The following is an 11,965-nucleotide window of genomic DNA, read 5'->3' as shown; positions in this document are numbered from 1 at the left end:
AAGGCTGTTAATGGCAGATTATGGTCATTAATAGGGAGGCTAACAGTCAGATTTTGGCCTATAAATAACACCCTCAAGTCTCTGATTTGGTATTACACAAATCTTGAGAGTATTACTTAAATTTTCGAGCTAAGAGAGTGCCTTGTTTGAGCTGTAAAATCCAGTAGCGAGAACAACCAGATTTCCAGTAGACTTCAACCGAAACTCTAGCAAATTACAGTAAGTGGGCTTATATATAAGTATCTTGAAATCAGTTTGATAATTCTGTTTTAACGCACAATTTCTATATGTTTAATTTCTGATATATGATTTTGAAGCACTGAAAACTCCCTAGTGAACTAATGGTAGGAATATATATTCTGAACATTTCTGAATTCTGATTCTGATTCTGGCCTCAACCCTTAGAGGAGAGAACATATAGGGGACTGATATCAGTTTAGCCATGAAATTCACTAACGTGCTCAATGCTTACTAATTCTGAATTCTGTTCTGGATCCTGTGATTTCTGAATTCTGATTCCTGTTCTGGAAATAAGAGTTTTCTGTATATTATTGTATTTCTGTTTTTGTTGAAAATGATTTCGAAAATTGGGAGTTATTCCCGCCCCTGCTTACTGAGTGACAACCATATCACTCACCCACCAAACACATCTCAGATAAGAACGTGGAAGAAAAGTTAGAAGAAGAAGAGCAGATTCAATTTTGGGACTGGTGATGAAGATCGTTGTTCTCAGTTCTGATTTATATTTTATATTCCGCTGCATCTGTTCAGACATTGTATTTCTGGTTTTACATTTCCGCTGTAAAACGTTATTAATGGAGTTGTATCAGACATTGAATATTCAGTATTATGAATAAAAGACAGATTTCTGAATTCTGTACTTCTGAGGCTTGTTATTTTCGAATGTAAATTTGAGAGCAACACCGGTGTCAACCAAACCCCGTCTCGGGGGGTGACATTGAAGTGGTATCAGAGCAAAACCGGGTTTCATAATCTGGGGAGGAGGAACTAGAAATAATGAGTTCTTATAGACTTCTGAAAATAAGTTCTGAAAGTTACTGAAAATAAGCTACTGTAATAGACTACTGAAAATAAGCTACTGTAATAGGCTACTGAAATAAGTAGAAAAAAAAAAATTTCAGTAGACTAAAACCAGTAGACGAAAAACAGTAGGATGAAACCAGAACCAGTAGATGAGAACCAGTAGATCTGAATGCAGAAGACTGGGTCAGTAGACTCGGAATACAGCAGACTGGTTCTAACATTGCTGGAAAGCAGCAGACAGTGCTGGAAAAGCAGCAGACTGATTGCAGTAGCATCAGAAATGCAGTAGATAGTAAATTCCAGTAGGCGCATGCAGTAGACTTCGCAAAATGGCATGGAAGTTGAGGTGTTTTTCGCGCAAACTTCAAACGGCCATAACTTTGGTTGACACCGGCGTTGCTCTCAAATTTACATTCGAAAACAACAAGCCTCAGAAGTACAGAATTCAGAAACCAGTCTTTTATTCATAATACTGAATATTCAATGTCTGATACAACTCCATTAATAACGTTTTACAGCGGAAATGTAAAACCAGAAATACAATGTCTGAACAGATGCAGCGGAATATAAAATATAAATCAGAACTGAGAACAACGATCTTCATCACCAGCCCCAAAATTGAATATGCTCTTCTTCTTCTAACTTTTCTTCCTCGTTCTTATCTGAGATGGGTTTGGTGGGTGAGTGATATGGTTGTCACTCAGTAAGCAGGGGCGGGAATAACTCCCAATTTTCGAAATCATTTTCAACAGAAACAGAAATACAATAATATACAGAAAACTCTTATTTCCAGAACAGGAATCAGAATTCAGAAATCACAGGATTCAGAACAGAATTCAGAATTAGTAAGCATTGAGCACGTTAGTGAATTTCATGGCTAAACTGATATCAGTCCCCTATATGTTCTCTCCTCTAAGGGTTGAGGCCAGAATCAGAATCAGAATTCAGAAATGTTCAGAATATATATTCCTACCATTAGTTCACTAGGGAGTTTTCAGTACTTCAAAATCATATATCAGAAATTAAACATACAGAAATTGTGCGTTAAAACAGAATTATCAAACTGATTTCAAGATACTTATATATAAGCCCACTTACTGTAATTTGCTAGAGTTTCGGTTGAAGTCTACTTGAAATCTGGTTGTTCTCGCTACTGGATTTTACAGCTCAAACAAGGCACTCTCTTAGCTCGAAAATTTAAGTAATACTCTCAAGATTTGTGTAACACCAAATCAGAGACTTGAGGGTGTTATTTATAGGCCAAAATCTGACTGTTAGCCTCCCTATTAATGACCATAATCTGCCATTAAAAGCCTTTATTCCGTGTTAATGCTTCAGTTACAAGTCTAAGCTGAATCAGTAACTGTCTGCTGGAATTCGCTCTTCTGCTGCTGGCTTCTGTCTGCTGGATTCTAATCTGCTGGAAAAATACCAGCTTCTGAAATAATAGCTTCCGTTGGAAATCCGTCTGCTGGAAAATATCATCTTCTGAATTATTGACTGCTGCTGGAATTGTTAGCTTCTGCTGAAATTTTCCATTGCTATTGAATATTGCTAGCTGCTGCGAGAATGCTAGCTGCTAGAAATTCGGGTTCTCACAAGCCACCCCCTTGGACCATTGGATTAAATTTTAGCTTTATTATTTTCGTTTTTGACACCTTATCGAACACACCGAGCCATCTCCTAATTTACCTGAGCCACGCCCGAGCCACCTTGAGCCAAAACTTAGCCAACCCATCTAGGGACCCTCTTGTGCAAGCCCAGCTCGAAAAACCAGCCTTGGCTTGCACAAAATACTTCTGAAACTTAGCCCAACATTCTGCACGTGAGCATGTGTGAGTTCTTTTGAACAAAAGGACCCCTAGCTAGTCTAGGACTTCTCCCAACCCTTAACCACTGAACCCACCTAACCCTGACCATCCATGGACCATGCCCAGACTCGACCCAGACCAGCCCAAGCCCCTAAACCCAGCGGCGAAGCTCCTGAATTCAGAAGCATCATCCTCCGCGTCCCTTGCTGTCATCCTCACGGTTTGCACTCTTGGTTCGAGCCAGCAGTGACTCAGCCACCCCAGCCCCTAGCTTGACCACTGCCCATGACCCTTGGACCCTAATGAACCACTAGCTCGCCCCCAGACCGAGCCGCGAGCCCGTCTTCTCTCCCGAACGGATTCTGCGCGTGAATTTGGGAGGAGTCCCACTTCAGGTGGGCTCCTTCCCCAAGCCTAGAACTTGAACCCTAGCCACGCTAGGACCTAACCCAGCCCTAGACCGAGACCACCCCTGACCCTGGACGAGCCCTAGTCGAGCCCCACAAGCCCATGCAAAGAAACAAGCCATAGCATCTTGTACAAGCCAACCCCACTCACGGTTCCTACTTCTGATTTTATCCCTACGGTTTCAGCTTATTTCTCTTCATGTTTGCAGCGTATTGGGGTGATTAAGGACTTCTAAAACATGTAAAAACATCCCTTAACCCTTTCCTAATCATGGCAGCCCCTTTAACACATATAAAACATGATTTTGGAAATAAAAAACACAAATTTGGAACACATAGGCATGTAGTTACGAAAATTCAACTTGTGTGCTATGTTTTTCTTTAAAAATTATGCATAAACAATTACTATGGTGTGATGATGAGTAAAAGTAGAATATGGCGTGCCTTTGCGTATTTAACGCACGAATATTCGATGGCGATGCGAAGAACTTTGACGTAGGAGAACCTAGGATGAATTCTCTTCCAAGCTCACAAGTTTCCCTTAAATTTTCAAATGTTTCTCTTCAAAAATCTGGTGGGTGCCGTGTAGTTGTTGTGGGGGAGAGAATTCTGAATTTGTTGGGGAAGGGGGCGTGTAGTTGTAGGTTTAATGGGTGGGTTTTTAGTTTTAAATATTGGTTAGAATCCTAATTAAACTCAAATTGCTAGCTTAGGCCCATTAACCATATTAATTAGGCCCAATTAGCCCATTAGTGTTTAATTAAAATATTAAAATAATTTTGCTTAAATAAGTTTGTTAATTTATTAGCCGGGTTGCCAAAACGTTCGTATTTTTTGTTGAAAATCCAACACCGATAAAAATTACGTCCCGGCGTATAAAATCACCTCAAAACCTTTATTTTCAAAAATAATAAAAAGCATCACCCATATTTTAAATAATTAATAACAATTATTTAATAAAATCATTTTCTATTTTTTCAGCCTTCGGTCTCCGTTCCTCGATCGCAACTCGAATATTCTTTAAAAATACATTTTAATGCAACCATGTAGGAAAATATATTTTAAATATGTAAATATGCGCAACATAATTAATTAATGCAATTAAAAATTTTAGTTAAAATACAAAGAATTTAATAACTCAAATGCATGTGGTTCACGTGGACCTTTAAATTTTCGGGGCGTTACAATAGTAGTGATTAATTGAAATAAAATACAAGCGAGTTAATTGTTCATGTTCCACATTGACATTGCAAACTCGTCTCTCCAAGCATCCCACCCAATTGAAGACTCCAAACTGGTAATGTAAGCATTTTGTGTATCATGAACTGGGCTACCAACATACTCTTCAACATTGTCCATTGGATCTTAATCCATTTGAGTTTGTATGAAATTGTGTAATAGAATACAAGCCAAAATTATATGGTTGTGAACTTTTAGTGGGTAAAACGAAGGACTTCGAAGGATGGCCCATCTTTTTTTCAACAAATCAAATGCTCTTTCAATTACGTTCCGAGCTTGAGAGTGTCTCCAATTGAACAACTCCTTGTAATCTTGTGGACCGCAAGCACGATTGCCCCAAGCATCGCGATGATACCTAACACGGCGATATGGCATCAAGAAACACTCAACATTTGCATATCCATTATCACATAGATAATAACAATCTGCGTTTTGGTAACATCAATAATTAAAACGTTGACAAATCTTTGTAACCAAATAATTATTTGAACGTCTTGCTACAAAACAAACAAATAAATCGAATCTTCACAAATACAAATATAACCTCGTGGAACTCTCAATGAATCATCCCTGTTTAGCGCATCTCTTAAAACTCGAGCATCTACCGTGGATCCCTCCCAGCCCGTCAGAGCGTAGATGAAATTCATACTGCGGTCACATACCCCCAATACATTTACCGCAATAGTACCTTTTCGATTTCTATATCTTGCTTTATCTCGGCAAAGGACATGTACACCGATATGGGTTCCATCCAATGCGCCGAGACAACCCCTGTAATCAATGTGTAAATAACCTATATATCATCGAACCACATATTAAGGAAACAAAACTTCAAAAGCAATTAAAAAAATACCGATCCAAATGAGGTATTACCTTAAAACACCTCCATGTTTCGTTTCTACAATCTTCATCGACAGGAGACGGCTTGACAAGGAGTAGTGGATGTAACTTTAGCAACGATTTAAGAACATCATGAAAATGAACACTAATTGTCTATCCACTACGTATGTAATCATGCCCAGCTACCCGAATCTTTTTTATGATGCGCCAATATAGACAAGAACATGGCCACTTTCTCTACGACTCGTACATATCTTGAATCAGCTAACCCTCCTAAGTTTGTTACCAAATAACAGAGTCGTGCAAACGCGCTCCGATTCATCCTTAAGTTAGTCACACACTGGATATCTCCGACTTCAATAATCTTAAGCAAATTGCTCAATTGAGCATTTACTCTTTCGATCATGTTGTACGAAGCAGCTTCTCTTCGACGGACACGACGAGTAATTGAGACCATTCATCTATGCTCTCGTATTAGGAGACATAACATCAAAAAAGATCGAAACAACATATGGTTGACCAGCATAAGGATTACAATTTTCCTACGTTGCTCCATGTTATCAGTAAACTCAACAGAAAACTGGAAATTTATGTGTGATCACCAAACTAAAAACAGGAACATTGTAAACTAACACATGTGATTTAATGGATACGCAATTAACGGAAATGGATGTTAACCAAAATGCACAATGCAAAATTGTAATTTATATTTTCAGTTATCAATAATTTTCTGTTACGAAATATATATTTTAAAATTAAATTGTAAGTAAGAAAAAATTAGACTAATGCACTATCACTTACGTAGAGATTACTAAAGAAAAGAAAAATTACTTTTTTTCACTGTCATAAACAAAATGCAGAAAACGTTGGTTCAAAAATTTTGGGAGAACTTCACAACTAACCCAACCTGACTTCAATAGCATAGAACAACCTTCCATAGGCTCGCAATTAGAAAAAATGAAACGAAAAATCAGCAGAAATGAATATTAATTCACGAAGCAGAAGCGGAAAAATGAAGTATTTGACAAAAAATACTCATTTCAAAAATTACAACATTTACCTCCACAAACGGATGCTTCCAACACGGCTACAGACGACAGAAAAGGACTTCATGCTTCAACAGTATCGACACATGAGAAATACGAGAGCCATCCATTGAAAAGAGATGAGAAGAGGTTGGTATTTTATGTTGGTGGGATAAATGGTAAATTGGGGAGGGGAAGCATAAATATGTACTACTGTTCAATTCATGATTGGGTATACTACCAAAAAATAGAGACTGCTTTCTCTTCTTTTCATGGCTTTACAATGTAAAAATCACGGGCAGAAGGTTATCACTTGTCACCTAAAAAACCAGTCAAACAACGGATAATACATTATTTCTTCGTTAATCCTCCAATAATCACTCCTACCAAAAATAGCCCAAGTAAACACATATCATGAAATAAAAGAAATCAATCATCTTAAAACTTTTTAATAGTATTCATTTTATCCCTATTAATAAGCGTGAGTAAAATATAATAAACGTAACGATCAATTATATCATATTTTAGCCTTAATTAATTTAATTGAGTTATATCATATCTAACTTGTATTGACGGAGGACACAACACACGTGTTTCTTGCTAGTTGTTATAAATGTTTACATCTTTATTGCAGAATTTGATTCAATTTTTCTTTCTCTTCCTCATTTTTTTCCAGAAACAATCAAAGTTCGTTATCTAATTATCTTTTGGGTGAATTTATAGATTTATCATTTATAAATTCTATTTGTTTTCGAATATGCTTGTCTTTATTTTTTTTAAGCAAAATCATTTTCTGTATTATTTACTCTAACAAAAGGAGTAGCTATCAATATTAACTAGAACACAATAGTTGGTGTTGGATTGATAGACCCCACCTAGGAATGGAAGGCCCTCAAAATTTTATGATCAGATTAGGATTGGAACTCGAATGAATTCAGTGGCTTCCATTCACAATCCAATCCCTTTCACTCCAAATTCAAGAGAACAAACTACGACCCTTTTCTCATCCACTTGACCCCTACCCGATCTCGATCGATGAGATATATCCACTCATCCTAATTGAGTTATTATATTTTTGGTTTCATGTTACACAAGTTATTCGCTAGTTACCTGAAAACCAGGTTCCGAGAAGTAAGAAGAGGGGAGAAACACACTTTTATTACCTTCTCTACTATGTAAAAATGTAGCATAGAACATTCTTTATCAATCAAAATACATCAAGGTTTCGATTGCACAGATTCTGAAGGATTCATGTACCTATTATATTGCGCAATCCACTGCCCGAATTCTAGAAACAAATAAGATATTTTATCTTATTTATCGGGAAACCTCTAGTGGCAGCATCTTGTTCATAAGTTTCGACATAATTTTACCAACCCAGAATCCAAAAGCAAGTTTTTCGAGGAAGACGGTAACCGACCAAGAAATCAGCATAAAAGACTAACAGAGTTCTTTAGCAGCAGCTACGACTGCTTCTGCTGTAATGCCAAATTCCTTGTATATTTTGCCCGCGGGGGCACTAGCTCCGAATCTGTCGATTCCAATGGCCTTCCCTTTAGACCCAACAATCTTTGTCCAGCCAAATGTCGTTCCAGCTTCAATGCTTACTCTAGCAGATACAGAAGCTGGCAAAACCCTCTCTTTATAATCGTCGGATTGCTCGTCAAAAAGTTCCCAAGAAACGAAGGAGACAACTCTAACTGTCTTGCCTTCCTTTCTGAGTTCATCTGCCGCCTTCGCTGCAATCTCCAATTCAGAGCCAGTTCCAATCAAAATGACATCTGGCTTATTGCCAGATGAGTTGTCTGATATTGTATAACCTCCTTTTGTTACACCGTCAATGGAAGTTCCAGGAAGATTGGGCAGCTTTTGTCGAGAAAGAGCAAGAACGGATGGTCTCTTCCTGTTGAGGACAGCTACCTTGTACGATCCAGCTGTCTCGTTGCCATCAGCTGGACGAAGCATTAATATGTTTGGCATTGCTCGGAAACTTGCCAAATGCTCAATAGGCTGATGAGTTGGCCCATCTTCTCCGAGCCCAATTGAGTCGTGGGTCATGACATAGATCACTCCGGCTTCACACAAAGCCGAGATTCTCATAGCTGCTCTCATGTAATCAGTGAACACAAAGAACGTTGCGCAATATGGAATGAAACCGGGGCTGTGAAGAGCAATTCCATTGCTGATAGCTCCCATACCATGTTCCCGAACACCAAACCTTACATTTCTCTCTTCGGGTGTATTTTTTTGGAAGTCGCCAAACATTTTCAGAAGGGTCATGTTAGATGAGGCAAGGTCAGCACTGCCACCAATAAGACCGGGAAGGACCTTAGCAAGAGCATTAAGGTTGGTCTGTGAGAGATTTCTGGTAGCTTCACCAGGAGTCTCGGGAGTGTATGTCTGAATTGAAAAAATTTGGCAGAGAAGTCAGAAACATATATAAGAATGTTTAAACTAGGCAGATATTTGAAATGGGCTTGAAATTGGCTCGACCATTTAACAAAAGATAAATTTGAACAATGACAAATTCTTGCAGATTTTTCTTGAATGAATAATTTGATATCCCGTATTTTAAGATTTGATCTGTCAAGCTATCTAAATATTCATTACATTAAATGAAATTTCACAACATTCCAAAATGATATTATTACAAGGCAAAAATCAACTCACAGGAAGAGCCTTCTCCCAACCAGCTGGTAGTTTACCAGTGATGATGGATTTCAGCTCAGCAGCTTCTTCCGAATATTTCTTCTCGTATTCTTCAAACTTGGAGTTCCATTGAGCTTCAAGAGCAGCACCATCAGGAACATGTCGGCTCCAATGTCTGCAAGAAAGAGCATTCACTGCATATTAAAATATTTCAAAGATAACTGTTATCACCTTAGTCCAATAAAAAGATTGGCATCCTTACTTCTTCACATCATCAGGCACGTGAAATGGCTCGTAAGGCCATCCAAGGTTCTTTCTGGTGGCTTCAACTTCCTTGGCACCCAATGCACTTCCGTGCACACTATATGAGTTGGCCTTGTTGGGGGATCCGAAACCAATGGTTGTCGTAACCTGCCAAACAATATAAAATCAAAACATAGTAAACTATAGAAGTTCACTATAATGCTTATTTCCCTATGTTTACAGTTAATAATACATGAGAAGGAAAACTGAAGAAACCGATTCATCTCCTCATCATTTTCAAATCACCTATATGCAAAAACAAATGTCTGACCTTGATCAAGGTGGGCTTGTCTTTTACAGCCTTTGCCTCCTTGATGGCAGCACGAATTTCATCGTATCCTGTGTTACCATTCTTCACCCATATCACATGCCAGCCAAGAGCCTCAAAACGAGTGTCAACACACTCGGTAAAAGCAATTTCTGTGTCACCATCAATAGATATATGGTTGTCGTCATAAAAGGCAATCAGTTTCCCAAGTCCCCAATGCCCAGCAAGAGAGCAAACTTCATTCGAAATACCCTCCATTTGACAACCATCACCCAGAATAACATATCTGTTAAGAAGCCAAAGTCAAGTCAAACATGACAAAATGGTAATCCAATGTGTGACAAGCAAGGATGATATCTCACGTGTAATGGTCCACAATCTCGGAATCCGGTTTGTTATAACGGGCTGCCAGGTGCTTCTCCGCAAGTGCCAAGCCAACAGCATTGGCAATACCTTGACCAAGAGGGCCTAGATAAAAGCAAATGAGGAAATTACCAAATCTCAATTCAATAACACAAGCACGTGAATTCAAAGTTTGGATAAAAATCATACCAGTGGTGACTTCAATACCCGGTGTCTCAAAGTTCTCAGGATGACCTGGTGTTCTGCTGCCCCATTGACGGAAACTTTTCAAATCCTCTTCCTGTTAGATAGATTACATGTTTATATTCGCAAAAGGATTTATAAGCATAATTAGTTCACCAAAAAAGGAAAGTGAAAGGAAAAATTAAAATCATAGAACTATTTCAACACAGAAATACTGAAGTCAATTACTTCCACAATTCCCATGATTGAGCTGAAAAACCAATTCTCACATATCTACCTCCAAAATATAGCAAAATCCCATTCTTCAATCAAGATAAAGAAATTTCCAGATTCTTAAACCAAAACTTTGAATCAGCAAAAACCACATTCCAAAGTTCCAAATGCAGTGCACTCCATAAAGATCTACCAGAAGCACAGCACCACAATCTTTAGTTTAACACGATGATGCATGAATAGGAACATACTAAAAGTTGACAAGAAAAATAGCTGCACATTAATATCAAAGCTACAACCTTTACAGCGTCATATCCCGCGAGGTGCAGAAGCGCATACTGAAGCATACATCCATGTCCGGCAGAGAGCACGAAGCGGTCGCGATTGAACCAGTAGGGGTTCTTGGGGTTGTACCTCATCACTTCATCGTACAGAATATGACCCATCGGCGCACAACCCATGGGAAGACCCGGGTGCCCGGAATTAGCCTTCTCCACTGCATCAATCGCCAAGAAACGGATAGTGTTGACCGATTTGTCGACAAGAGCAGTGTCTGTAGTTTTCTCAAGAGTTTCAACGGCCGCTGAGGCGGTGATTGGAATGCGGGTGAGGGCGGGTGCCCGGCGTCGGGTGGGGATGGAGAAGGAGGTGGTGGTTGTGGGTTTGAGGCCGGAGAAAGAGGAGATGGAGAGGGAACCGGAGACTGTGGGAGCGACGGAGCCATGGCGGGGGATGGCGGAGCGGGAGAGGAAGGCTTGTGAGGGAGTTAGGGAGGATGAAGAAGCCATGGCTCTGATGTGCTGAGAGAAATGGTGATGGGATAGAGGATTTAAAGAAAATATTTGAGGCTGTAAGTTTTTTATTATTTTATTTATTTTTATAATCACAAAAATAAATAAATAAATAAATTTTATAATTAACTAGATGACGTGAATTTAGAATTATTGACACAATTTTAAGTATAAATTTGAAAAAGTTTTTTAAAAAAAACAGAAGTTTTAGTATTAAAAAATCATCATTTCAATTGATTTTATGGATATGTTTTATTATTTAGAAAAATTGATTTATCTTAAAGAAATTATGAAAAAACAAATTTCATAACTCTATAATTTATAGTCACCGTATATTTTGTATCTAAAAAATAAATTTTTGTATGTATTAAAATATATAAAATATGACTAATTTTTTATATATAAAAAAAACACAGTTGGTAGGTCTTTTAAAAAATTGCCTTATTTTAATATGAGGATAATGGATGGTGTTTTTCTCATAAATTGACATTTATTTGTAAATTACAATCTCATAAATATTCTATAAAAATTATAGAAAAATATATTATATTGAAACCCAGTGTATTCTTTCTATGTTTTTAAAGATTTTTTTAAAATGATAGATTTTTGTAGAGTTGAAGGATTTCTATTAACTTTATAAAATCTCATAGAATTGTAAAACAAATTCATAAACTTTTATAGATTTTTTTTCAAGATTTTTGTAGACTTTTGTACAAATTTTCATAGAATTACGTGATATATATATATATATATATATATATATATTTGGGAATTAATTTTTAAAGTGCAATAAACAGATTTTTTTTTATATAAAGAATAAGCAAACGTT

At 37.6% G+C, this 11,965-nt stretch overlaps 1 protein-coding gene across 1 annotated transcript; it reads right to left on the bottom strand.

Annotated features, from left to right (window-relative positions):
• Positions 1–7,498: 7,498 nt before the first annotated feature.
• LOC140985728 (transketolase, chloroplastic-like) lies at positions 7,499–11,162 on the bottom strand. The gene is made up of 7 exons (XM_073453625.1): positions 10,645–11,162; positions 10,139–10,229; positions 9,949–10,054; positions 9,590–9,872; positions 9,278–9,426; positions 9,037–9,190; positions 7,499–8,766 (listed from the first exon to the last, which is right to left on the bottom strand). The coding sequence occupies exons 1-7, from the start codon at positions 11,131–11,133 to the stop codon at positions 7,807–7,809; spliced, it is 2,232 nt and encodes a 743-aa protein (XP_073309726.1). The 5' UTR covers positions 11,134–11,162; the 3' UTR covers positions 7,499–7,806.
• Positions 11,163–11,965: the final 803 nt, after the last annotated feature.

Source organism: Primulina huaijiensis, chromosome 10 (genome assembly GCF_012295235.1).
Source record: "Primulina huaijiensis isolate GDHJ02 chromosome 10, ASM1229523v2, whole genome shotgun sequence".
NCBI classification, from domain to species: Eukaryota; Viridiplantae; Streptophyta; class Magnoliopsida; order Lamiales; family Gesneriaceae; genus Primulina; species Primulina huaijiensis.
The sequence above is the reverse complement of the archived record's forward strand: the minus strand, read 5'-3'. Positions and strand labels throughout refer to the sequence as shown.

Coding starts and splice junctions, on each gene's coding strand:
- LOC140985728 (XM_073453625.1), bottom strand. CDS start 11,133: ATGGCTTCTTCATCCTCCCTAACTCCCTCACAAGCCTTCCTCTCCCGC. Junction 10,230..10,644: donor CGGGATATGACGCTGTAAAG/GTTGTAGCTTTG, acceptor TCTATCTAACAG/GAAGAGGATTTGAAAAGTTT. Junction 9,873..9,948: donor GAGATTGTGGACCATTACAC/GTGAGATATCAT, acceptor GCTTCTTAACAG/ATATGTTATTCTGGGTGATG.